This window comes from Myotis myotis, unplaced genomic scaffold (genome assembly GCF_014108235.1).
Source record: "Myotis myotis isolate mMyoMyo1 unplaced genomic scaffold, mMyoMyo1.p scaffold_m19_p_4, whole genome shotgun sequence".
In the NCBI taxonomy this organism is placed as follows: domain Eukaryota; kingdom Metazoa; phylum Chordata; class Mammalia; order Chiroptera; family Vespertilionidae; genus Myotis; species Myotis myotis.
In genome coordinates this window covers 125,140,876-125,168,854 of record NW_023416346.1, presented here as the reverse complement: position 1 = coordinate 125,168,854, position 27,979 = coordinate 125,140,876, and the positions used below count along the sequence as shown (strand labels likewise).

At 35.3% G+C, this 27,979-nt stretch overlaps 1 protein-coding gene across 8 annotated transcripts; it reads right to left on the bottom strand.

The window, feature by feature from the left end:
• Positions 1-147: 147 nt before the first annotated feature.
• AP1S2 (adaptor related protein complex 1 subunit sigma 2) lies at positions 148-27,979 on the bottom strand. Of its 8 annotated transcripts, none has more exons than XR_004966878.1 (7): positions 27,706-27,979; positions 25,347-25,525; positions 18,790-18,898; positions 18,083-18,220; positions 13,658-13,752; positions 2,576-2,584; positions 148-1,646 (listed from the first exon to the last, which is right to left on the bottom strand). XR_004966878.1 is itself a non-coding variant. In XM_036304449.1 (6 exons), exons 2-6 carry the CDS (start codon positions 25,523-25,525, stop codon positions 1,599-1,601), a joined length of 483 nt encoding a protein of 160 aa, XP_036160342.1. In that variant the 5' UTR covers positions 27,706-27,978; the 3' UTR covers positions 148-1,598. The 8 variants fall into 8 exon arrangements, 5 of the variants coding, with proteins under 5 accessions (XP_036160342.1, XP_036160343.1, XP_036160341.1 ...); XR_004966879.1 differs by lacking the exons at positions 148-1,646; positions 2,576-2,584 and adding exons at positions 4,435-5,801; positions 6,486-6,535; XR_004966877.1 differs by lacking the exon at positions 2,576-2,584 and having other exon boundaries at positions 27,706-27,978.

The following is a 27,979-nucleotide window of genomic DNA, read 5'->3' as shown; positions in this document are numbered from 1 at the left end:
CAGTAGTTGGCAAAATTAGTTTGTTCTATGAGTGTGCTAGTACCTCCAGTTCATGGGATCAAGGGTGGGGGGACCCAGTTGCTTTGGAATACAACTCCTGCAGTAATAGGAGTTGCTCATTCCGAAAGAGTAGAAAAGTCAAGTGCATCAGGTTTTAAAAGCGGCATTTATTGATTGAAAATAAATGTGCAGATAGGCTCTCTGTAGCATGGAATCCACATTATTTTTTAATGAAGTATATGAAGACTCCTTATATCTTCCATTTATCTTGTGTGTGCTTTTAACAACCACCATATTCAAATGGAGGTGAATTTTCAACGTTACTGAAAAAAGACCTTAGAATTTTTCCTTCAGCAGCTCTCCATAGTTTGACAAGCTTTTGGGAAGAGATAGATAAAAACACACTACAATAGTGTACATTGAACATTTATTACAACTAATTGGCGATGTGATGAGACAATGCACACATGGCCTGAATATTGGTCACAATCACAAGAAAGCTTAATCCAGCCCAGCAAATACAAATGAAAGTGTAAACCGTGAAGATGTGTTTACATATGGAGTATGTATAAAAGTGACATTGAAATAGCTCTTAAAAATATAGGGCCTACTAATGCCATTTTACCTCATTCAGCTCTCACTTTTATATGAAAGATGGTATGCTTATATTTTTATAAGATTTCTCATAACTATTTCTCAATGCTATTGAAGGGCAGGAAGCTCCCTAAAGTTTGCAGCACTTGTAAGTAGCAGGAAGCAATAAAGGAGAGCAAAATAAATTTGGCTGCAACAAGCACCCCAGAAGGAACCTTAGTGCTTTAAATGACATAGTCAACACTTTGTGAAGAGAGTAACATTTTCCATAAGAATCTGTCATGAAGAATTCCTGGCAAGTCAACATTCTATTTTATTTTGGGGCATCAAAATCCAACTAAGTGACTAAAAGATTATGACCACAAAATTTGTCTCAGGAGTCAAATGTTCGTTGGCCTTAAAAATAATATGCTCACCATTATCAAACAATCTCTTCTTCATCCCAGGTTTGGAATGCCAAAGAAATAATTTTCAGTGTAAAACGGTATAATTCCAATTTAGTCTATGTGTATTCCCTTTGTTTTTAGGTATGTAGTTTCCAAATAGGGTCTTTGGTATAAATTTGATGTTTTTCTTTTAAAGTTTCAACATAGTTTTCATTCATTTGATATGTGATATGTCAATTCCCTTTATTCTCATATATACTGGAGTGCACTGGCTTTTGGCTTCTTAAGTTTCCTTTGCCAAAGACAGTAATTAATAAATGTATTTAACCTGATTGTCATTTTCATAAGATATCCAATTAAGAGAAACAGACCTATAAACCTTAAAATACCCAGGTACCTTTCTTTTTCTCTATCATTCTAATTTATGTCAGTCCCTTAAATTATCAATTGATTAACCAAAATTCCCTTTAAAAAAAATTGTGTAGGCCTGAATGAAGCAGCTTAGTGAAACAGTAATACTGACAAGACATCTTACACCATTAGCTAACATGGACATGAAGGCAGTGACCATCTACAGTGTGTGAAATGCCACAAGAAGTCATCAACAAGGGAGGAGAATTATGTCAGTCCAATCTCTTCAAGAACACTACGTGGGGTTTCAGCTTCCTGTGGAGGGAAAATGTGAGACTCTGGTAAGCAGATGTGGGGTGGCTTGAGAATATGAAATTGACATAAGACTTGCAATTTTCAGAGAAGAAGGAAAGCAGTTCAGTGGTATGGGCGTGTTCTGTGAGCCAGTGGTTATTTAGGGTTTTGTATCCCATACATTGGAAGCAAGAGAATATTTTCAGCATGCATATTATATATATATAATATATATATATATATATTATATATATATTATATATATATGCATATTATATATATGTATATATATATATATAAAATTTTTAAATCTTGTTGAAAGTATTACATTGATTACTGACCAATAATTGCTGTAACACAAAAAGCAGTCAAACCCATTGGCAATTTTAGAAATCATTGCTACCGAATTATCTAGCTACAGGAAAGGCAAGTTATCCTAGTGTTAAAATTCACCCCCCTGCCCCCAAATAAAAAACAGGGGAAAACCTGAGCTCTCCCAATCCTTCACATAATTTTGGTTTCCATGCTTTGGGGGGGTGGAGGGGATGTCACATGTATTTATAGAAATGTCTTCCTCTCAGAGTTTTTACTGTTTTTCATTTCAACTGACCCCAGCAGAGCTTCAGAAACTCGCCTCCTCAAACCTCCCCAGGGCAACCAGACTTCAGTGGAGGCAACATACACACAAAGAATGCTCTGGGATAAAAGGCAGTTTTATCATATATAACAACCAATACTCATTTTTAAACATCAAAGGAAGACAAAGCCGGCATATCTAGAAAAAAATTATTTAAAAAATTCCCAAAGTGGCTGATTTTGCACTTCACTAAATATAAAGGGACCAAGTAGATCAAATTTCAGTATTACTCGCAACAGTTTTATAATTAAAAGGCATAGTATATTTTCATGAAGGAAAACAATGTAATTTTTAGTATCCAATAATTACTTACTTTTGCATCCTAATTGTGGTACAGCACAAAATAAAGAAAAAAATATATTAAATCATAAATCCATATATTAGATGGTATGTAAAACACTACATGGAATAATCTTAACTAAATTACACTTAAACTCCATGGTCTGTTGCCTTATTGGGAAAGCAAGGATCAATAACACTTACCTTTATGTGTAGAGATTAAGGGAGATAAGTCTTAGTGCCTGATTTACAGGAAGTGCTAAACATCTGTTAGCTGATAGCTTACACAGTTGAAATCTAAATGAAGGTACTTATCATTCAGTAGCAAATGAAGCACTATAAACCAACTCTCTATATGAAGTTCATATGATGACCTTTAGTATGTTTGTATATTAATGAAAAATGGGTAAAAATCAGCTTTGGTAAAAACGATTATTTTTTTTTGAAGTATTTTTGCTCCTCCAAAATTGAACCTCAACCTAACCACACTACAAAACTAAATATGAAAGATAAGAAAAGTTAAACATTGCCACAAGGTTACAAGCAGCAAAATACAGAATGGCGGGAATTATACAGCATTGGTGACTCAGTTAACAACAAAAAGGTAATGGGGAAGAAAGCAGAGGAGTTATTAAAAACTGAGCCTTAAGAAACATCTGCTAGATACAATGTGGGCCTTGTTGGAATCTGGTTCTAACAAACCAATTATAAAAATACATTTATCAGATTATGAGATTGACACAATACCTGCTGAGCTAAGGAGGCAGCTTGTTTTTCAGATAATTGGGAAAAAATGAACCAGGAATAAGATATTAGGAATTCCTTTAATCTTATGGGGTGTGGTACTTATCTTTTAGGGATACATACTTTAGTTTCAAAGATAAGATGTCTAGGGCTTGCTCTAAAATACTGAGGCAAAATGGGGTGGTGGTGGCTGATGAAATAAGTAATCAGAGTATTCTGCTGATGGTTATTGAAGTTGAGCAATGTGTACATGAGGGTTCCTAGTACTATTCTATTTGCATGTCTCAACTTTCATGATAATAGCTTTTAAAGAAAATCCAATGGAAATTATGTAACACTCCCAAAGAGTGATATAAGCCAATCTCTTTCATTTTTAATATTTAGCATTAAACATAAAATGCACTGAATCATATACACAGTAAAATGAAACAATTTAAAAATAATAATTTTCATTTAACATTAAATAATTTTTAGTGTCATACAACCATTTTAATGTATTAATTAAAAGGGTGCCTACATTCAGTTCTGTAGTTACCCATGTAAAAATGTCCCTCATCCTAATTCCCGGGAGCTGGCCAGATTTCCCCTGTGTGCTCACTGCCTGCAATCTTATATAGCATTTCCCAATGAGAACCATGTTGCATATCAAATATACATAAAATATTTGTCCTTTCTAAAGGGCCTAGATTCAAAGAATTATTTGCATATTTTATTCCTTTGAGATTTGTACAGGTAGTATATTAGAATTTCTTCCAAATTGTGTTTAGAATAAAAAAACATAATTTTCACATGTTCACATTGAAATTGTAGCTCAAAATTACCGAGAAAAATTATTGCTGAAGAGTCAAATTCATAAAAACATAGAAGTAGAATGGTGGTTACCAAAGTTTGGGGGAAGAGGGAAATGAGGAGTTGTTTAATGGGTACAGAGTTTCAGTTATGCAAAATGAAAAATTTCTGGAGATCTATCACAACAATGTGAATATGCTTAACATTACTGAACTGTATACTTAACAATGGTTAAGCTGGTAAATTCTGTTACGTGTTTTATTTTTTTACCACAATTAAAAGAAATTAGCTGGAAAAACAAATGTAAAATACATTATCAAAAGGAATGGAGAAGAAAAAAGTCATTCACATGAGACAAAGTACATGCAATACTTTTATTTTAGACATGCAAGGAAAGCTATTTCAGACTCTACTAATTTAAAGCAAGCCGCTGTATACAAAAAACAAAAGCAGCAACATATTGTTATAGCTCAGCACACAACATCCAGAGCAAACAGGCATGAGACAATGCATATTTATGCATCATTAAAACCAGATAAATAATACATTGCAGGGTGGGATGGAGGGGAAAATGGAAATGAAAGACCAATGTTTCCCAGTGCTTTCAATGTATAATGCTAAATTTCTCATTTGATAGCCTATCTAGGTGCCATGGTAATGGTAAGAACTGATCTGCATGCCTGCCTGATACACATTTTCATGGTCTTCCTTTAGTGGTAAACCAGTTTGAGCATCTTTTGAATTTACTGTTTAATGATAGCTTACTTAACTCAGGCTTTGAACTCTCTAGGTATAAACAATGAATTATTTGGTACTTTCCTTTTGTGTTAAAGTATGTTGCATGTTTTATTGAAAGTATAAACAATAATGATCAATATTAAGAAACATAAAACCATAGTTAATAAATTGTAAGAATTTTAAATGAAGACTAAATGATAAAACCACAACTATTCAAATATAAGTATTTAAACTGAATATTCAAATTTGACTATATATACTTAGTATTAATGCTCTGAAAGGGTTACTTGCTATTAAATAGATATTGCAGATCAGATTTTCTGACATAGCTTTCTGTTTAGTTTTTAAAGGAATTGTTTGATCTTCAATAAATGTGGCATTACAAATTTCTTAAAAACTGTGTTTTACCTTAAATTATGTCACAGTACAGATTTTACTTTCTTGTATTTCTGAATACTTTTATGTGATACATTAAACACATTAGCTCATATAGACTGTAATACAGTTACACTAAATATAGGGTTTTTTTTCCAACATTTGAACACCAAGCCACACTATGTATTATGGCACTGATTATTTGGACCTAGCATTTCAGTTGTATTTTCTTTGGTAAACATTGTAGTGATTGCTAGGTTTTCTTCTTAACAAGATTAATCACAAATGGCTCACAAATGACATGGATGTGTTTAAGATGAAATATTACTAAAACATTCATAGGTCACATTTTTTTTCAAGAAGAAATTAAACCAGCTGCAAGCAGGAATAAGCTACATCAAGATCACATAAAGAATGAAAATAAAACAGAAAAGAGGAACAAAGTTACAATTGTAAAGGTGTTGATTTGAAACATTCTATTATTATAAGATGGTCACCAAGCTGAGGATATTTTCTTTCATAAGTATATCAGCTCTCTATTTCCTCTGTAAGAGTCTGCATACACGTCGAGTAGTCATTTAGTACACTGGGACATTAAAATATTCATGACGTGGCTACAAAAGAAATGCATATGTTCTTATACACAGTATACAAACTGACAGACACAATCAGATTTCTAGAAGGTTTAGTGCACAGTAAAGAAAACTTAAATTTTTGATTTTGTTCTTTGGTTTATAGCTGAATATTTTAACTACTAAACACTGTCCAGGAGTTCACACTCATCTTTTAATTTTACTATATATATAGATCTATATCTAGATATAGATATATAATCAAAATGACCTACATCCTACAGAATCCTAAAATATTTTCAGTGTAAGTCATCTGGTCAATGCTGAGTTAACTGAAAATGCAAGTATCTTCTCCCTCCCACCAGAACATTCAAGCTCATCAGGATTTTATTCCACTAAGTCAAAGAATTTAAACCCTTAATGAAAATCATCACATCCTAAGGTGACCATAAACACTTTTGTAGACCCTAAAGGAAAATCTTTCCCAAGAAAAAGTAGAAAAGTAGTCACCCATCTGTATTTTAAGTAGCAATGGAGGTTTTAACGGTTCACTTAGCTTAAAAAAACAAAAACATCCAAAGACTAGGCCTTTGAGATTAAGGATATATTACTTTTAAGATAATCCTTTAAAGAAATCTCCAAACAGATTTGTTAAATGTCTATGCCTACAAATGTATGTAAAAAGATGTTTCTCACAGGTAACCTGAGGTGAGGTTTTAAACTGACCTTAGAGTGTCCGGAGATGGATTTCTAGAGACGCCAAGAACCTCCTGAAACTAGAGGCAAAATTATGTGCAGATTTTTCTGAGAAGAGGAACCTTGGCCCTTCAGACTCCTTGGGATTATACCCCCACCAATATACTTGTGACTCAAAAAAAGTTTAAAACTTTTATATGAGTGCTTTAAAAATATCCTCATTTTAATATTTCTTCAACTTGGCACTTTGAAATGTTAGGCTACAAAGTCATGCAAATTGTTCCAGTAAAGTATGTAATAGATCCCTAACAAAATAACCATTAAATACAAAAGTATCTGAAGAGAAAAGCCAGTTAAATTTTAATCCTCAGATAATTCCTAAATAGTTTAAAGAGATAACTGCCCTTTCCCCCCCCACTCAGAATCAATTATACTGAAATGAAACAGCTTAAAATAATAATAATATTAATAATAAGTTAAACCCCCAAATGCTTCCTTTTCTTCTGGAAGCTCTCATTTTCCCAAGGGAATTCTATATCTGTATCAATAGCATTAGTGAGTCACAGTATTTAATAATACTTTTTGCCAATGAACCTCTTTCAGTATTCTCTGTGTAAAAAAAAATAATGATGGATCATTACAAGAGCAAAATTCCCTAATATCCGTTAAATTAAATAATTGGGACTATCCCTTGGGATTTAATGTAATTACACTTTTCAGATAATGCTAAAATATAAATAATGAACTTATCATTGCAAACTGAATTATATATCCTACTACATTTTGATGCATGTCAGTACTCCAGCACGTATTCTAGTATGCTTTCTTACACCCCATGAAACTCTTGCTGTGATACACATTCATTCTGTTTTCTGGAGAGAGAACAAGAAAAGTTTAAGTCTGTCAAATAACCTTTCACCTAAATAATACCAATGATTTTGAGTACTTATATTATAGCTTTTAATCTATGTTTTCTCTCTTAATTTTATATCATGGAGCGCTTATGCCATTAAAAGGAAAGTAAATTTTTCCAAATAGGGCTGAGTATACAGCTACTCCTCTCCAGAGGAGACTTACTATGAAAGAGAACAAATAATTCTACAGGAACATTTCTCAAAGGTGACAGACCTTTCACTACCTTTAGGAAAGGGTTGGTGATAAACCAAACTATCTTTTATAGCCAATGATCCAGATTATTGTACTTAAACAAGAAATTTGCATTCATCAACTGTGAAGGATAGTCTTCATAGAAAGAAAACCTTGTTTATTGGAAAAACATCCTTTGAGAAAAGAAACCCTAAATAATGTATTCTTTTACCACATTTAAGTTGCTATAACATTTTAAATAACTTCCCATTTTAGACTGTGAGGGTCTGAAAATGTGCTATAAACAAATGACTTAATGACCATTTAAGGTTGATTTTTAACAATGATAGATATGTCCATCACTAACCAAGGATTAAACATGACTCCAGTATCCTAGGCCCTTGTACCACCAGTACCTCTTAGGAGTTATGGAACACTTATATTTAGAATTAGGGAGGGTGAGAGTAAACGCTGCCTTAACATACAAGGGGCCCTGTGCAGAATTAGACCTACTATATTCTACTTTTCAGCAAACTGACTTTCTTAATACGCTAAAACATCAGTGATGTAGATTATGTGGGAACACAGGCCAGAATGAAAATAGAAAAAGTTTTAATCCAGTTGTATTACACAAATACAAATAAAAAATTGCCCTTAGTACAGAATCTTGGAGACCGATTTTTTGAATAAAGATTGGGCACTTATTTTCAATTTGAAATGGGCCTTCAATCCTGGACAATCCTTATGCTCATCACTGATTTGCTCCCCATTAAGTTTATTCCCAAACCTCAATATTTCCCTCAAGCTTTCTGCCTCTTTCTTCTGTCCTCAGTCCCCAGCAGCTCTCCACTAGCTGATGCAGCTTCTCAACACCAAGAAAATGACAACACTCTCAGTTTCACTCAACCAACTCATGAGGAAAAAAGCAATCTACAGCTTTCCCACATTATCTGCTCAAGAAAGGAGGAAAAACTGGACTTGTCCAAGACCAGTGCTCGATTCCATTCCCATTCACCCTCCCAATATACGTTTCCCTTTATTCCTGTTTTTCATCAGTCTCTGCATTAGCTCCTTTTCCTTAGTATACATATGTTCAACTCTCCTCCATACTAAGAATAATCTTTTTCTCACCCCCCTACAAAAAGGACCAGATGGAGTGGGAAGTGTAGGATAACAAACATTGAGAGGAATTAAGTTACACCTATTCTCAAAACCACCCATGTTCCTTAAAAAAGACAAACCCATTACCTTAAAATTCCCCAGACATTCACCATACAAGGCTGATGATGCAAAGGAAAGTGAGCTGGGAAAACTACAATGAAAACTGGTAAGCTAGCAATTATCTGAAGGCTTAAGGCTTGTTGAAATGAGAATTGCTAAAGTAAACTAGTGGTATTGAGTCCAAAATTGAAAACCTAATCTCTGATTTTCTCTTTCTAGTAACAATGTAGTTAATGAGAAAATAATTTACATTTAATGAAAATAAATAAGTGTAATTTGAAATTACATCTCTACTCCACTTTTTCTTGCAAATGGGCATCATTTATTCCTTGCATTATAAAGTGATATCCTTTGTCCTTCATGTTCTAGAATACAGTAGTCCTTTTGATTACTTCTCACTGAATTCTGTAGCAAAGTCCTTACTCCCAAATCTAGAACCCTATTCCCTGTGCTGAAGAATAAAGGGCCAAAGGACCAGAGAGTATCCAAACTCACTAAGATCTATTTTTAGCAATGAATAAAAAGAAGCACTTTTTAAGTACCTTTTAGATGACAGGGCTGCAGTGCTCATTGTGTCAGTGTTATTTCACAACCAGTTGTGAGGCATTAGGAAAATCAAGTGATATTTTTACAATAAGTTAGTAATGGGTGGTAAGAGCAATAATTGCTCCAGATGGTATCTAAAATGGTAGCGTACACAAATGCTTCACTTTACATGCTGAAACTTTCTTTCTAGCAAATTCTACCCTAAGTTTTACCTAACGGATCAACACAATGTCTACTCTTCCATTCACACAGAATTTTGTCATTTAAAAAATAATAAAATAAAATATTTTATACTTATAATGTACTTATAATACCTGCTTATTTTACAGTTCTAGGAAAAGGGGGGGGGGGCTCAAACATTTTCAGAGTTAATACCATTAAGTTAATGTTCTTCTCCTAAATCTTCTCTCACTGGATATCCCTTGAGTATCTTTTCCATAACATTACATAGAAACTGATCTCATTTCTTTTCAGTCAGATAACAGTTTCATGTATGGTCATCCTGTAATTTTCTTAACCTGTTTCCCATTGATGGACATTTGTGTATGTTCCAATGGCTTAATGTTATAGTGACCGTGTGTCTTGGTGAATTTGTACATTTGTGTATTGGTGTATTTGTATATTTCTGTTGGATAAAATTCCTTGAAGTATAACTGATGTGTCAAAAGGTATATACATTTAACCATTAACAGAGATCACCAAACTAATCCTCCAAAATGGAATACAAGTTTAAGTGCTCACAAGCAACAAACAAGAGGGTCTCTCTCATCTCTGCCAATCCAAAAAGAAACAAACCAAAAATAGGTCTAACTTATATTTTAATTTATATTCTCTTAGCAAAAGGACCGTTTGTGTCTTTTCACCTATGATTGACTTATTCATAGCTACTGCTGTCTTTTTCTATTGTGTTGTTGATCTATTTCTATTATATTTGTCTTAATTTTTGTCTTAAAAATAATGATGGAGATAATTACATCTCTATAAACCCTGCTCTAAAACCTGTTACCAATACATTACTTTCTCTGGCAGTTAACTGTACTTTAAAAAATTTTTAAAGCAGATTAACTTAGCAAATATAACTTTAGACTATATGGAAAGTTTGACACATATTTTAGGGTAATTGTGTTTGTCTTGTTCTTGCATTTGGGTCATAACTTGAAATGTACTAAATTTAATCAGGATTTTCCAAAAAACGATTTCTTGGAGTCACTGAATTTTAAACTCTAAGTATCTTTACTAAGTAAATTCTTTAAGGCTAATTGGGTATAAAAAACACACACAAAAAGTCTATATGCAAGCCTGTATGTGCTAATTCTGATCATTTAACTATTCCTCCTTTACGAAATTATCAAATCCCTAATGTGGATGGCAAAATGAGCAGACTCTAACTGCCTGAGGGTATATTCAATTCTGTTTCCAGGTAAAACTCAATTACCTTAATAGATGTTAACAGATTTGGTGGGTATTGGGGGAAATTAAATTATGTAGTGACATCGTACAAGCTTTGCTGTGGGTACGTGCTGAACGCAACCATAGATTATCTCCCCAGGTACTGGTTATCGAGTAAAGTAATTTTGGTGAATCACAGAGGTTATTTTTCCAGGAATTTACATGTTCTTAAGGATATCTGTCCTCCTCTCATAATATTCAGGGTTTTTGTTTTCTTTTTTGCTCCTTCTACCTTTTGATTCATTTCTATTTAGTCATTTATACTCTGGACTATATACAGGGTAGGGCAAAAGTAGGTTTATAGTTGTAAGCACACAAAACACAGAGTTTATTCTTGTATTATTATTAAATATTGTATTATTTTCCATGAAACAACTATAAACTTACTTTTATCCCACCCTGTATTATATTGAAAAGATGTAGCAGTCTTTAATGTAAACGCAACCTACAAATGGAATCTTTAAATATTCTATGGTGTTAAATTAAGCCAGGATTTCTCAACCAGGATTTCAGCACCATTGACACTTGAGGCCCGGTAATTCCTTGTTCTGGGAGGGCTATCCTTGTCACTGTTGGATGCTTAGCAGCATCTTTGGTCTTAACTTACTAGATGCCAGTAGCACCCCCACCACCAGTTGTGACAATCAAAACTGTGTCCAGACATTGCCCAGTGTCCCCTGAGGAGGCACAATTGCCCATCTCTCCAGCTGAGAACTACTGAGTTAATCTAATTATCTCTGGTTGGTGAGTAAGTTTGTGTTCTATTGTGTTTGCCTGTATTTGTTAATTTTCCTACAATGGGAATTTTTAAAAAACAATAGAAGAAAATAAAAAGAATGTGTTAGTAGGACAAAAAAGAACTGAAACCCTAAAATTTTTCAGAAAGCACATTTTAAAGAAAAAAATCATCACCAATAGCTAGTAATATGCTTTTTGCAGGCCCCAACCCTAGGGCTCATGCAATCAATTTAGTAAATCAGGATCAGCACTAAAAAAGGGAAGAATAGAATAGAAAATGTGAGATCACAAAATAAAAAATAAGAGTATAATATTTAACAAAAGTTTTTTTCCAGTTTATTTGTATGTAACTAGTGTGATATAAAATGTATTTATTACTGTGGGTTGTCAAATACTTTTGAAAATCAGGTTTATGGTTATTGAACATTTTAAGTTATCCAACTTTTCATTATTACAAATAACCCAGAGTAGCAAGAGTTGGCTCGAAATGAGTTAAAATCAAACAGTGGGGGAAGGGTGTCCTCAAAATTCTGAAAAGCAGACAAATACAGAGAGCTCAAAAACATACAAACATGGAGCAAAATGACTGCAACGTGAAAACAAGTGACCAAGCACATTGGCCAAATTGTTCCTTACAAACTATAAAGTCATAGGCAAGATTTGTTCGCCTTTCTGATTTTTCTGTATCTGCCCTTCAGTATTTTCCATTTTAAGGATTAATGTAATCACATCTCACTTATACAGAATTTGTTCTAGCAGACCAATGAAGTTTATCTATAAAAAATTAAAATATGGCCCTGGCCGGGTGGCTCAGTTGATCAGAGTGTTGTCCTGTACACCAAAAAGGTTGTGGGTTCAATTCCAGGTCAAGGCACATACCTGTCTCTTTCTCTCTCTCTCTTCCTCTCCCTCCCCTTTTCTCTCTCTCCCCCCCCATTTCTCTCTCTCTCTCTCTGAAATCAGTTTAAAAAACCAATATACTATGGTGAGAATTAAAAAAGAAAATTAAAATATGCTAGCATAAAAGACTACAGCCTGGCCCTAGCCAGTTTGGCTCAGTGGATAGAGCACTGGCCTGTGGACTGAAAGGTCCCGGGTTCAATTCCAGTTAAGGGCACATGCCCGGGTTGCAGGCTCAATCCCCAGTAGGGGGCGTGCAGGAGGCAGCTGACCAATGATTCTCTCTCATCATTGATGTTTCTATCTCTCTCTCCCTCTCCCTTCCTCTCTGAAATCAATAAAAATATTTTTTAAAAAAACAAAAGACTACAGCCTGGCTAAATTTTAACCCAATTTAAAAGAAAAAGAGTTAGGCTTAAAGGTTTTAACATAAACAGTGGTAATTGTAAAGGATTTATAGGAGTTTGTCTTAATAGATTTACATCAAAATGCTTTTTCCTGCTAAATGATATTATATATATATATATATATATATATATATATATATATATATATTTGAAAGCATCTATCTGTTTTAAAACAATGTAAGATTCTTGAGTTTCAATAGCATGCCAAAATATTCTTAATTAGTAAAGTTTTAATTAAAAAACCCCAAACTTCATATTAAAAGACAATGTTATTAAATCCTTCCAGAAGTACTTATTAAAATAATTTTAAATTACAAAAGATTTATTTTCTAAAGAAATCACTTTTTCTTAATGCAGTCAAACAGATTACTACTTCCACAAAAATATGGCATAGTACTAAAATATATCATGCAGCCCCAGCACTAATTTCCATAGAGCACCACTTTCTAGACAGGCAGGTTAATAGCTGCAAATCCAATAAATCTATTCATAAAGTGTATCATCTCTAAGTAGAAGCAAATTCATGAGAGTAATGCTTGCTTTTGGTACCTCACTTATTTTCATTTCTCAGGTTGTTTCAGTGAGAAACAATACCAACAGCAAACAAAGCTCAAAAGGAAACCCCCACAAATTTCAAAACGATGCTGTTAGTATAAAAAAGAAAGGCTGATACATCTCAAAAAGCACTGATCAACACCATCATGCATCTACCGCTGAGGGTTAAAGGCCAATGCCCAATAGTTAAGTTTGGATCTTCACGGATCAAGCAAGGACTTGGTATCATCTCGCGTGCAACAGTCTTTGCATAACACTCCATTTTATCCATGCCACAAAAATGGTAAATTTAGTAGTTACCAATAAATAAGTTGGGGGTCAAAGGGACTAAAGTCTTAGACTGCTCTTTATCATAAGATATCCTCAGACAAACCTCCCCATTCTTCATTCTGGCTCTATAAAATTAAGGAGCAAAGAAAAACTGTTAAGTGCCTTACTTACAAAGAAAATGCACTCTATATTCCCTTTGTTATACGTTAATAAAATGAATCCAACTGTACCACTCCCCCTCTCAACCCCCCTAAAAAGTCTAGCTTAAAATAGATATTTAATTGGTATGTGTAGGGGGGAGAAATGTTCAAAGTACAGGGGGGGGGGAAAGAATGTCAATTTAGTAATCTCAGCATGTTGCATTTTAATTTTTAAAAAATCTAGTTAAGTACCAGTGGCATGTTAAGAAAACATATTTTAAATTCCAACAGTCAAGCATTAAGAATTGGATAATGGACAAAATTTTCTGGGCTTTACCTCCAAATCTAATTATGTTTTCATAAAACCGAATACCAAAAGGAATAAACACAGTTCAGTCTAGAATTGTCAAAAGTAAAACCCTTGTTTATCGAGTAATTAAGTAAAATAAAAAAGGTATCTTTATTACTTAATCGCAATGTCTCATATGTTAGCAATTATCAGAGTACACATTTAAGTTCTCAATATTAACTATAATATGCTAACTGAAAACCTACTTTATCCACTACTGTCTACCCCGTTTACCTACAGAAGGACTACCTAAATAAACGAAGGACTACCTAAACAAACTACATGACATTTACATATTGGGTAAAAAGGAAATTTTAAAGAAATTGTTCTAAAGAAAATAAACATAATTAAGGATAGAAATGTATATTTCACAAATTAAAAAGGACTAAAATCAAAATCATTTTCTGATTTGCGTATATCTTCAAGCCATCTTTGGTGTTTAAAAATAATTAATTTGAGTAAAAAAACCTGACACCAAACAGAAAAATCACAATATAGTTGACCCATGAACAACCACCTACTGTGTGTGTGGCGGGGGGTAGTGGTGTTAGGGCCACCAACACCATGCAGTTGAAAATGTCTTAATGTACTATCACTTTTGACTCCCCCAAAACCTCAAGATGTCCCTTAGTATCCTCGGGGGATTGGTTCCAGGATCCCTCGTGGCTACCAAACTCTGAGGACAGTCAAGTCCCCTACATAAAATGATGTAGATCAATGCATACAGTTGGTCCTCCACATCCGGGGACTCCCAATGGAGGAGTACAGGCATTTATTGAAAAAAAAAAAAATTCACATACAAGTGGACCTGCAAAATTCAAACCCGTGTTGTTCAGGGTTAGTTATACATGAAAAACTAGGTTAAAAATCAATTACTTAGAACTTTTACAAATTTACAGCTGCATTTAAGGCTGTCTTTACAGCTATAGACTAAATGAATACTACATCCCAAATTATAAGACCAAAAAAGCTACTTTAGATCTATGTGTTCTGATGAATGCAACAAGAAATGATCTGAAATATATGATTTATATCTAGTATATATCCAATTTAAAAATTCCAACTATTAATAATTTGGAAAATGAAATTTCCAGTCCAAAAAGTAAAAGATGGCATTGGACATCTACTCTGTTCAATACAGAGAAATGTCCAGGAGAATGATGAATTTTTAAAATAATATTACTGAAGGACACAGAAGTTGGTATTTAAAACAGAATGTTTAAAATATACATACCATGACAATACACGAATGGGGGCTGGGGGAATGACAAGAGCACAGTGGTTAAGACTTCACACAGCTCTGGTGTCTAGGATACCTGGGTTTGGAATCCTGGTTTTGCCAGCTGCTACCTAGGACTAGTTACCGGACCCAATGAGCCTCTACTTCATTTGTTGCAAAGGCTCTCATGACTCTCAGGGCATCCTGAGGATTAGTATAGGATGCCTCATATTTAAGTGCTCAATAAGCATTAGCTATCATCTTACTTCTCTTCTGTTGTCATGGTGTCCATATAAAAATGTTTTTAGCAGTTTGTGGAATGATTTTTCTCATATTATTCCATCAGCTATTATATGAACAAAATTTTCAAACATTCTTCCAGAAATGTAAACATGTATCATGTATCAACATATAAATGAACCCATTTCAGGAAACAAGCAAGCATCTTTTCACCTCTAGATTTCATGTGACAGTATGTTGGTGAATAACTTGAATAACAGGTTAACCCATTAACCTGAGGCCTTACTCCCCAAGCTATATAGACTGTAGCTTGGCTTCATAATGGCCTTAACTTGCAATGTATTATAACTCACTCTAAATTCATAATAGACCAGCCACCTTCTGCCTTCCCAAAAACTGAATGGCAAAATTAAGAAAAACGATTCACTCAGACCACTGAATAGAAAATGTCTTAATGTACTATCGCTTTTGTTTATGTACCAAAAAAATGTAAACATAGTTATAGATGAGAAATAGAGCCAAAGTTCTCTTCTAAAGACAAGAGAACTTTGTTATTTTTTAAAAACTAGGGTGAGATGAATAAGAAAGTTTTACACAGGACTATAGTCATACTATGATGTCTCTCCATTCCTACTTTCCCCAATTGAAGATATAAAAATACTACTTCAAAAAGGGAGACATTACTTATTACTCTAATACTTCAATAGAGGAGAGACACACACACTCACATACATTCTCTCACAAATAAATATAGACCTGTAATAACTTTTTTTTATCAGCTAGTACATTACTTGCTATAAAGTTAGCATATTTGTCATACTCTAAAGTCTAGCAATTTCCCAGTACAGTTTTAAAAAATCCAGACACAAGGAGATATCAATACCCTAAACAAAACTCTCCAGAAAAAAAACCCCTTAAAATTAAAAGTTTAACTTCAATAACTTTAGAAATGTTTTAAGGCAAATATAATTAATCAGGAAATGAACTTGGAGGAAATACCAGGATCTGATAGAACAGACTATAGTTCCATAATAATGAAATATGAAAGTGATCAAGGGAAGGGACAAATATAGAAAATCTCCAATTATTGATTCTGGTTCTGACCTAATTTTTAGAAAAGTCTGATCTGTGAACGGCAAAATAATGAGTACTAACCCTAAAACCAACTTAACAAGAGTAGACTATGAGCTTGCAATCAGCACACCTGATGTTAAAAAAATTCTCCCCAATGACATGTTTGCAATCAATTAATAAACCACCGTAGCAAACTGTACACATGTGGAAGAGGAGCTATGCTCATTTCACTACTGAATAGTGAATGGCATCAGGGCAGCTAATAAAATGCTTCACTTTTGCAGGTATCTTAACCACTGTCTTGGTAACTCAAGATCACTAAATGTATAATGCATTGTCTCATATTTTATATATGTGTGGCCCAGATGATGTCATCCCAACTTTGAGCAATTTCCACAACTGACATAGTCAGTGACTGATGCAGAGGGATTATAGAGGTCAATGGTTAAGAAGTTATAATGGAGAAAAAGAGATTTACCCTTCTGTTACAACAGAAGTTCTAAAAAATTGGATTTAAACAAAACATATGAATAAACAAAACAAAAAGTCCCATACATATAGAGAACAAGTTGGTGGTTACTGTAATGAAAACATGCTACATTTGTTATATTGCGTAGTCCCTTCTTCTTATGCTATAAGCTTTGTTTGATTAAAACCACAATTATCACTAAAGCATAATTCAACTTGGTACCTGAATTAAGGTATCATTAAGTTTTTAGGAAAAGGTAGCCTTATCTATGAAATTTTAAACTTCAGAAATCAAAGGTACAGAAGCATCAACTATACAATTAACCCAGAACAACTGTAGAAATTAGGACGGGAAGGAGGTTTATTAATGGCTCTAGTGATATCAAGGCAAGATAAGAATGTAGTAGCTTGACAGAACATGTATTGTTACCTAAGAGCAAAGAAAAGTACTTTTCAGTTTGTTTTCCTAACACAAAACTATAGGGTTCTACAAAAAGTAATTGTAACACTATGGTTTGCTTGGCTACATTTGCACTTAATGGACATGAGGTGAAAATATGAAATTTGGAATGAAAATGCCATAATCTCAGTCAACTCCTGATTATCTACATTAATGAGAAAAGGGGTTATCTTAAGTAATTCAGAACAATGGATGGAGAGTTCTCAAATTACTGTTAATATTTGATGAATCTTTTCCCTTCTTAGTCTGTCCTTTAAAGCTTTAGACTCTAGTTTTTTGAGGTCCAAAACTGGCCATCAATATGACAGACCATTTTCAAAGTAAATGATCCATCCATAGATAATGGAGTTGACATGACTGACATATTCCAATCAAAAAACTGCACGCGGACACTGCATGCCGAGCATGCTTCAGAGTAATTTCTGAAACTGTGTAAGAATGAGAGATGACTGACACTTCCTAACAAAAGCAAAACATGCTCGTGTCTAGAGAACTCCCAGCTTACCTCCTGCAGCAGATCGGCCTGCTCGATTGCCTTAAGGACATTTTTCTTAGATGTTTCCTGAACTTCCCCTCCCAAAAGAAACTCATCCAAAATAAAATAAGCCTTCTCGAAATTAAAGATGATATCAAGCTCACACACCTGAAAAACAAAACAAACAAAAAATAATAATAAAGCAAAAGATAAGTATAGAGAATAAAATCTGACCAGAGTGAATCCATCTAAGTTCTTTCTCAAAATGGCAATCTTGTTAACTAAGCATCATTGATTCAGTCAGTTTAATTTTCAAATCTCAAGTACTTGAAAACACAATGCCTACATGCTAAGTCAGACCAACTCTACATGGGCAACTCTTCTACTCATAAAAGCTGATCTTTGAAAATACCCATTTCCTGGGTAATGTGATTATAACTGCCAACAAAAATCTATATTCTTCACTAAGCACTTCTACATATTACTCTTTGCAGTTGGACTCCTTTCTATTTCACTATTTTAAACCTCATTCTTACCATCATAATTAAATGAGTAGGTCTGTGGGGTCAAGCAATTTTGGCAGTTAACTGACTAGGCACACTGACAAAAAAGAGTCTTTCTCTCTCCCATAGTTACTTTCAAAGAATCAGAATCCCCAAGACAATCAAACTTGTTAAAGAAAAGATTAAAGAAATAAAACTATGGCATTCAATTCCTTAAAACAAAATGCTACTCACACTGCCAAAATACTTGTCAAGTAATTCCACGTAACGATGAATTATTTCCAGGGTAATTAGCTCATTGTCCTGATCCTCAATAGCACAGCAAAAATACAGACTAGCGTATCTGTAACAAAAACAAATGCGAAAAAAATTTACCCTATAATCATGGTTCCTAAATATATTTTCATATCCTATTGTGAAAGACCCCATGTTTATACAGCTTATTTCCTCTTTTACAATAGTACAGATTAGTTTTTTCCTAGATTACAAATGCAATAAATGCCGAAGAGAAAATCTGAAAAGTATAGGCAAGCAAAAAAAGAAAATAATAATAATCATTCAATCACACAATCTAGAAAGAGTATTTTGCTCTTCTGCCTTTCAGGCTCCTTTCTATGTAGATACTAAAACATAACTGACCCAGGTTGTTCTGAAGTGAAATTAATTTTAAAACAAAATGCACTTCATGACTAATTCAAACTACAAGTAAACAGGAAAGAATATAAACTCTCCAACTGAAGGACTTACTGATATTGAAGGTATTGCCAATGTGAAAACAATGTTCTGTAATGTTTTATTAAAATGTAATATACACAGAAGAACCCAAGTCATAAATGTACAGCTTAATGAGTTTTCAAAGTGAACCTGCTCGTGTACCAGCCGCCCAGATCAAGAAACAGATTACTGAACCCCGTCTCCTAGCCTCTCCAGGTCACAACCTCCCACCCTCACGGGTAACTACCATCTTGGCTTCTAACAGCATAAATTATTTTTAAAAAGGAAGTTTCTAGGATTGTGCAATAAACCCCAAGAAAAGAACAACAGTTCCAAGTTATTATAAAAGTTAGACAAAAAGAAGAGGAAACTGAGCCCTCGCCTCAATTTTTCCAAGTTCTACCCTGTTGAATTGAAGTCTAGGTTATTCTCCCTTGAAGGAATAAGGTTGATAAACTCATATTCTCCTCCAAATTAGCATTTTAATGGTTATACTTAACCCAAGAAAGCCAAAACTTATTAACATACAATCCTTCAAGGCATATCAAATGACCAAGTCCTTTGAGGAGGATTAAAAGAGCATTTTCAAATGGTTTAAGTGTATTTAAGGACTTTACAAAAAAACAAACCTAAGACATTCTGAACAAATTTCAATTGAGATTGTGATTTTCGCTGAGTAGCATTTAAGTGATTTTTAGAAAACACAATGGGCAATTTACTGCTCAAAGCAGTAATGCAAATATATAAATGAGCAAAATCTCCATTCAATGAATTCCCGCTCTTCAGTGTGAGAATAACTATTTACATAACAACCTACTAATTTCAATATTATCAAAAACATCTCATCTTACTTGATCTTTCCAACAGCAAGCGTCATCATCGTTGATTACAGAAGACCAAAAAAAAAAAAAAAGTCCAAGAATACAGGACCTGATAAGTGGTTGTACTGGGACAAGAAATCTGATCTTCAGACCTTAACTCCAGGCACTTTTCCATCTATCACACCAACATCTCTTGTCATACACAGCATGACTTTTTGCCATATTCATTCTACCTGACTTCTACATCTAGTCATTTATTTAAAACAGGGTAGGAGGCATTTGAATGTGTTCATTTATTATCAAGAAGGACATAAGAGGTGGGCACCACCTCCAACTTGAACAAAGCTTCTCCCTCTTTTTCCCAGCACTAACCTGTGTTTGTTTATCTGTTTAAAATGCAATGGGATATTGTAACTCTCCATCCTCCTGAATCCATGCTCACCAAATAGAGTTTTGAATTTGGGGAAGTTGATACAAAAGACACATTAAGGTGCTCTGACTTAAGAAAACTAAAGATTAAAGGAACTGATATTAAAAATACTAGATTGAAAACCAGACATAACTAGCTAACATGAACAGAGTGCTAAATGATTCCATTAGAATTTACTACTAGTTTTGGGTAAAATTTTTAATTATAAGATTTTTTAACTTGAATCAGTCTAATTTAAGCTTAAAAATATACACATTTTTGCCCCCCCCCCCACCACCAGGATGCAAAAATCAACAGTGACAGTGCAATATTTAAGTTAATACAATGGAAGTATTTGCCCAAAAGAACTTTTAAAACTAAATTTCATCTGGTAATACCCTATACCTACCAATATGTTAACAGTAGATAGGAATTCAAAACAAAACAAATCCAAATCAAATCCACAACTAACTGAAGTTTTCATTGTATTCAGTTGCGAATAAAATAGCAGCCATTGTTTTACACCATGTACTAATGGTATCTTCATTAGAAATAATCTGTCTAGTTTGTGGATAATAACAGTTACCTTCTGTCGAAAGGATGTGAGCTTTTCAAACTTAGTTCTTTTTCATTTGTCATAATTTCCCAATAAAATAAACAGCTTCAGCTCCCTATGTGACTATGTCTTCCATGAAGCCATTATATAGCCACTTACAGGTATAATCTTTAGAACATTCTATAGTTTCAAAGGCGTTTAAAGTCTCAAGAATACATAGCTGTTATTTTTGTTTCTTCCTTTTGTCTTGTTTGCTTCAATATTGCATCAAATGGACTCAATGAAAAGATTTTTTTCAATGTTACTGTTACGTAATCTAATGCTTGTACAGTCCTTGCTCCATAACCACTGTATTGCCTCTTTACTTACAAATCAACAGCATTTTAACACTAGTCAATTCTAAATATTTACTTCTAATATTTCTAAAATATTAATTTAAATATCACCAGACGTATGCGTCTTAAGCACCAACCAGTAATATTAAACACACACACACACACACACACACACAAAAAACCTCCACAACACATTATCTAATGTTTGCTCTTGCTCAGAATGGTAAAAGAGCAACCAAATTAAATGAATTCTTTATTGTAGGTGAGCATCTAGTTATCAGGATTATAAGAAGGTACTTCTTTCCAGAAAGCTTAGGAGAGAAAGAGAAAAATAACGGGTAACATTCATTGAGTCCTCATATTTTACCATTTTAATCCTCACAAAAACCCTTCCAGAGATACCATTATTACTTTTATTACTTGCATTTAAGAGACCCAGGCTTAATTGAGCAACCTCCCCAGGAACAGTGATTTGACTCCAGAGCCCAAGTTTTATATTAAAAACTATAGCCAGGAACTGTATTAAATAAAGTAACCCAGAACCTGGCAAAAATTAAGACATATTCAAAGCAATATTTTAACAGATTTGAAAAGAGATAAAAATTGCTATAGTGATTTAGTAAAAGATTACCAAGAGAACCTGAAGTGTACTCCCTATTTTTAGAAATGGCTTTAAAAAATTGAACAATGAGCTCATTTTGTTCTCTTAGTGAATATTTGTAAGTCTGAATCTGAAGTAAAATTAATAATAGACTAGTAAGAAGAAACGTATGTTTAGTTATTTTTAGCGAGTGGATTAAGGCTTACTCTAATTACTGGCACTCAGAGAGCATCTGAAAGTGCCTATTCTTACATTCAAAACACATGACTTCTCCGCAGTCAGCTAAATATCAGCTGATGGTGGGTGAGTGTAACTAAATAAACTGTTCTCGGTACCCACGGTGTCATTAAAATTCTTTTGTTAGTAAAGAAAATCAATACAGTGCTCTTCGAGGAATTCTCAAGTTAGTAATTTGGAGACGCATTATTTTTTAATTTTAAGACTTTAATCCAGTGCCTCTTCCAGAACATGCTGCACAAAATAGGAATTTAAAAAAGCATAGTGTTCTGTCTTCAAAACACTTAAGAGCATTTATTATAGAGATGAGGAAACGAAGGCCAAAGACTGGTTCAAAGTCACAAAACTGGCTAAAGGCACAAGCGGAATAGAACTCAAGCCCCCAGACTTTCAGCTATACTAATTTTATCCTTACTTCTTTCCCACCGCTCCCTCCCGACAGGGAGAATTGTTATGCAAAATGCTCAGAAGGGATAAAGTGGAGGAGACTACTTGAGGAAGGAAGACAGACAGCTAAGTGCTAGTTCAGAATTTCCCTGGAGCTAAGTGGTAATTCTTTTGCCTGAAAGGTCTTCTCTTCCAGCTGGACTAGGGACAAATAATCACCTGTTTATGTGAACCAATACATATGTCCTTAGTACAATAGGTGTTTTCAGTATGCATAGAAAAACGGATTAAATTTAACTTTTGTATGTACATTTTATCTTGATAAAGCCTTAAGTGCACCTTTTATTTATAGGAGCTTGATGCAAGTATGAGAGTCAGGTTACATTTCCCTTTATAGCCTTTAAAAGAAAAGTCAGTGGCTCAACATGGGTAGGCTGAATACTGCATGTAAGAACACCAACTAGTGCTTTTCATCCTTGTTTAACAGGCCATTTCCTTCCGCTGCAGGAATCTCCATTCCTGGGATTCATTCCCTTGCTGGTATTTTCCTTCTCCACACGGGGGACTCCTTCCCCTATCTAGAAATAAGCTTAAGTCTCACATCTTTTTAAAAATCCTGTCCCCCACTCCTATGTCTGTGGTTGGTTACCACCTCTTCTGTCCTTCAGAGCAAAGCTCCCCAAATAATCTATACTTACTGCTTAAATGTCTTCACCTCTTCAGCCCATTTTTTGGAGAGTTCTGTCTCTTGTATTCCATTGAAAATGTTCCCACAAAGGGCATTGTATGAAATGCTCACTGTAAAATCTAATAGTCTTTCTTTACTATAATTGAACTTTATGCAACATTTGGCACCAGTGACTCTCTCCTCTTCACCATGTTACTGACCCTATGCTTACCCTCTCCCCCTTTTCCTCCTACTTGAATGTTGGTGATCTAACATATTATGCCTAATTACCCCCCAGACTTCCATGCCAATGCCTACTCCAAGAAAACTAGGCATCTCCAAATGGGAGTCACACAGGCATCTCAAAGTCAACTTACCTACCACCTCACCATTCAGCCTGTCAGTGGAACCAGAAATGTGGAATCCCTCCATTTCCCCCCTTCTTTCGCTGCCCTCCCACCGTCTAGCAGTGACCAAGTCTTATTAAATTTACCTGGGTAACAGCTCTTTCCACCTGCTGAGCACACAGCAAGAGGTCTTCTTTCAGGGACTCATAATTCGGTCTCCAAACAGATCTCCCCTCAGGTTCCAGTCTCAGTCCTTTCCCCCCACCCCATTCTCTGATTACAAAGAGCAAATCTTTTTTGATCACTGGTCAAATCCTTTGCCTCCAAGCTTAAGATTTGAGCTGTAGCCCCTATGTCAGTCACTAACTAGCATATGACCTTGGACAAGTCACTTCTCCCAAATCCTCATTTTAAAAAAAAATAAAGTTGAAGTTTGATCAACAGTAGTAGTTTTCAAACTCAGGAACCATCTATACAGAGGGTAGAGGCCAAGTGAGCAGGGGTACAGGATCCCAGTTTTTATTCCACAAGAGCACCTCCACTTCCATTTGTTTCATTTAAGGTTCTATCCTTGGGGCAAAAAGCTTTTTCTTTAATCGTATGAAAAGTAATATAATTTATATGTCAAGTTACCTCAATTTAAAAAAAATCACTTAACTAGATATTCTAAGACATTTCCCAGCTCTAAAATGCTATGACTTTTCTCAACAAGTAGTAAGTCGAACACTGAATATAAAATCACCCAAAGATGACTAAATTCATTTTATTGGAGAAAGGGTTCTACAGTATTTTTTAAATTCTCAATGTCCTATAATCTCCCTTACTTCCTCCACTATTTCCCCCACAATATGTACCATCCACACTTGGAGTGGAATACAGGAAAGCTGCGATAAAACCCAGATTTCTCTTCAACCCTCCTCGTAGTCCATACTGTTAGTTCTCTACACATCCCCCATAGAAGAGAATTTTTCACATGCAGCAACCCTTGTATCTTAAAAACAGTAAATTATTCCTAAGGGTAAAGAAATAGGGGGAAAAAACAAAATAATTATATTTCTTTTAACATGATTAGAACAATCTTGAGAAATTTATTTTCATATACTTAGAATTTCAGCTGCTAATAAAAATATATGCATTTTTAAAAAAGATAAGTGTTAAAAATTTTTTACTCTATTCTTGGCAAAATTATCAGATCTAATCACACCTCTACCACAGCAACAAGTATACATCCAATCAATAAACACTACTAATAGATCCTGTATATACACAAAATTTTTAAACATTTATAGGACTCAAATGGTCTAAGTATTCAAGGTGTTTAAAAATGAATAAGATTCTAAAAGTCAGCTGAAAGGCATGTCAATTATCAGTCTTTATAGACAGAAGAGGGAGAAAATGCTTATCTAAATTCAGAGAATTACAATTTAAAATACTGATTCTATTTACCCCTGGCAAAGGGATGAATTCATTGAATTTTTCTAAAAAAGATGATTAAGACTTTAATTATATAATTAGTTTTAAAACAACTTCCCTGATTTTATCATGTTAGCCTGGGTAATAAAAACAAGTTATTTTTTAAAAAATACAAAGCTTTAACTTAAAACCTTTTTCATCTAAATCATTGTTAATTGTTCTCTCTCAAAAGTCTGCAATTTCCAGATTACAAATGACCAACGTTTGATTCTGCTTTCCCCTTTCTGAAAAATAAAAATTATACCTCTTGTAAACAATCTTCAGATCTCGCCACTCAAGAAAGCTGCACATTTTAGGCTTCCGTGCTAAAACGGTTTGAACAAGTTCTCTTGTGATCTTTTTCTTCTCTTTGTCTGATAGTGGGACATACCATTTCTGCAGCCGAAGCTTTCCCTGACGACTAAAAAGCAACATAAACTGCATCTGTTAAGATAAATAGAATCAAAATTACATGCAATACTTTGATTCAATAAAGTTAAGATTAAGATGACATGTTTCACAGAGAAGCTTGGTGGACAGGGAGTTTAACTGATGAATGATTTAGCCATCAATATTTCTATGCCAGTTAAAATAGCCAGAAATTCTTGTAGAAATATATTCCCACCAGATGCAGAGCTCCCCACCCCACCCTGTTCCACTTAGTTTTGGAGTCTGCAGAACAAAAAGAAAAACAGGCATTAAGTTGAAGTGAAAATTTTGTGGTAGAAGAAAGACAATTCTTGCAATTTAAGAAACTATTGTCTATCTGTGCTATACATTCCACACTCTCTATATGCATCAAAAGAGAACTGTTAACATCAACTGAGTTAGGTACATTTGAAAGAAATAGAAGACCTACTATTTTTCACCCTTAGGCTGTTCTTGTTCCAGGATGAATTACTTGTAGGCAGGCTGCTATCACTTAGAATGCTTTCTTCAGTTTATGCTTACATATTTTATTTTATTTATCTTTATTTTTCAATTACAGTTTACATTCAATACTATTTTTATGCTTACATATTTTAAACAGATCTAAAATATTAACCCAAAATATCCCATAAACGCACGTTTTCCTTAATAAAAGCCTAATTTTATGTATCCCTTCTCATCTCACTTTTTAAAAATTCCAACATAAATATGCACACAATAAAGTGATAATGTATTCTGAAAAAGAACATAAACCTTTGAAGAGCCCAAATAATGCACATCCAAAACCATTATACAAAATACTTCATTTAAAAATTTTAAAAATAGCATTTACAGATGGAGTGGATGCTGAATTCCAGTGTATTTTACATATACTATGTTGTATATATTTATTTGGAATCTGCAAATCTGTTGATTAGTCTACATGTTTAATTTTCAAGAAAAACTTCTTGTAATTCAACTGATCTTAAGTATAAACAAATAAGCACTGTTTCTACAAAGGTAATTTAAAGGTAGAATTCAGACAGGTATTTTTATTTCTTTTAACTATTCTAAGTTCCTTAATAGTGTTACTGCAAGTAAGATTCCAGCCTGATTCTTAATATTCGCCACACCATCTTGAATTTGAACATGGGGTGGGAGAATTTACACAACCAATTTAGAATAAAATGGGTCCTAAATTTTGCTCAGAAATTATTGTCGCTTTTTGTACTAATCCAAACACGCATCAGCAAGATACTTAGAAAGGTATGATGCAGCAATTTAACTTTATTAAAGTTAAAATTGGCTAACTGCGCCTCACTTAAAACACTTCACTGGCACAAAATTAACGAACAGTATTTGTGGTATCAAAGTGCCTCCCATTCAAGTCCTGTTAAGATAGCGGCGTTCGAAGAGGACAGCAAGTAAAGCATCAACTGGACAACGTTTAATGCAAGCCCATTTCCAGAACTTGGGAGAGAACAGACCGGTATTCCGGGATCTTGGTGGCCAGGAGGGGTGGGGGTTTGCTTTCGAACGGAGTAAAGGGCTTCAAGGCTGTCTGTACCGGGGTTCTATATCCCCCTCCCTAACACTTTATAGGACGAAGAAATAATTCACTCTTTAAAATGAATGATGTGCAGATACGGGACGAACAGCAAGACGCAACTATTTTCTCCCTCTTGTTAAAAACAATGCTTTGATTTTGCCGCCAAGCACAGGGGCACCTCAATTCCTCGAGACTGCTATGAAAAACAACGGGCTCGGCCACGGAGCAGGCTCGGGGCCAGCGGTCCTCTGTCCGGCCGCCTCCGATGCTTCCCCACGGGGCCGCACTCCATCACCGATCGCGCCCCGGCGAGGTGACAGGCAAGGAGCGGGGCAGACAATGGCATCCGCCGCCGCGCAGGGGGCGCCAAGGGTCCTCGATCGCCGCCACCCCCCGGCCGCGGGCCCCTCCCGAAAATGCCCCACAAAACTTGAGGGGCTCCCCGAACCACAGGTGCCGCGGGGCCGCCGCGGCGTCCGGGGCTGTGACCCCCCGCATCCCGGGACACGGACGCTGAGAGAAGTGAGTTGCGGGGCGTCGCGCCCCAGTGGCGGAGCGGGCGGGCGCGGGGTGGGGTCGCGGGGCGCGCGCGGGGCGGCTGGGGGCGCGCCCACCCTCCCAGCCCACTCCCGGCCCCCGGCGCCCCAGCTGGTCCCCCGGGACTTACGGCGGCAGCCGGCCGCGGGCGCGGCGCTGCTCTGCCAGCGGCGGCGGAGGCAGAGGGGAAGCCCCTGTCGCTGAGCTGAGAAGAAGAAGCCGTGGTGCTTGTGGGGAGGGGACCCGCTTACTGGAGGGAAGGCTGAGGCGGCGAGGGGAGGGCGAGCCAGCAGACCCCGCCCCGGGGGCCGGGCGAGGGAGGAGCCGGGGCTGCGGCGAGCGGAGGGGCGGGCTGGGCGCTGCGCACCGAGCTGCCCACACTCGCCTGCAGTACCGGAGGCAGC

Bases quoted from the DNA above. Each gene is read 5' to 3' on its own strand.
- AP1S2 (XM_036304448.1), bottom strand. From the start codon at position 25,525: ATGCAGTTTATGTTGCTTTTTAGTCGTCAGGGAAAGCTTCGGCTGCAG. The intron at 18,221-18,789 runs GTGAGTAGCATT...TTTGTTTTTCAG, and splicing joins TTGACAAGTATTTTGGCAGT to GTGTGTGAGCTTGATATCAT. The intron at 6,536-18,082 runs GTAAGCTGGGAG...TTTTGCCTCTAG, and splicing joins AGGCCGATCTGCTGCAGGAG to TTTCAGGAGGTTCTTGGCGT.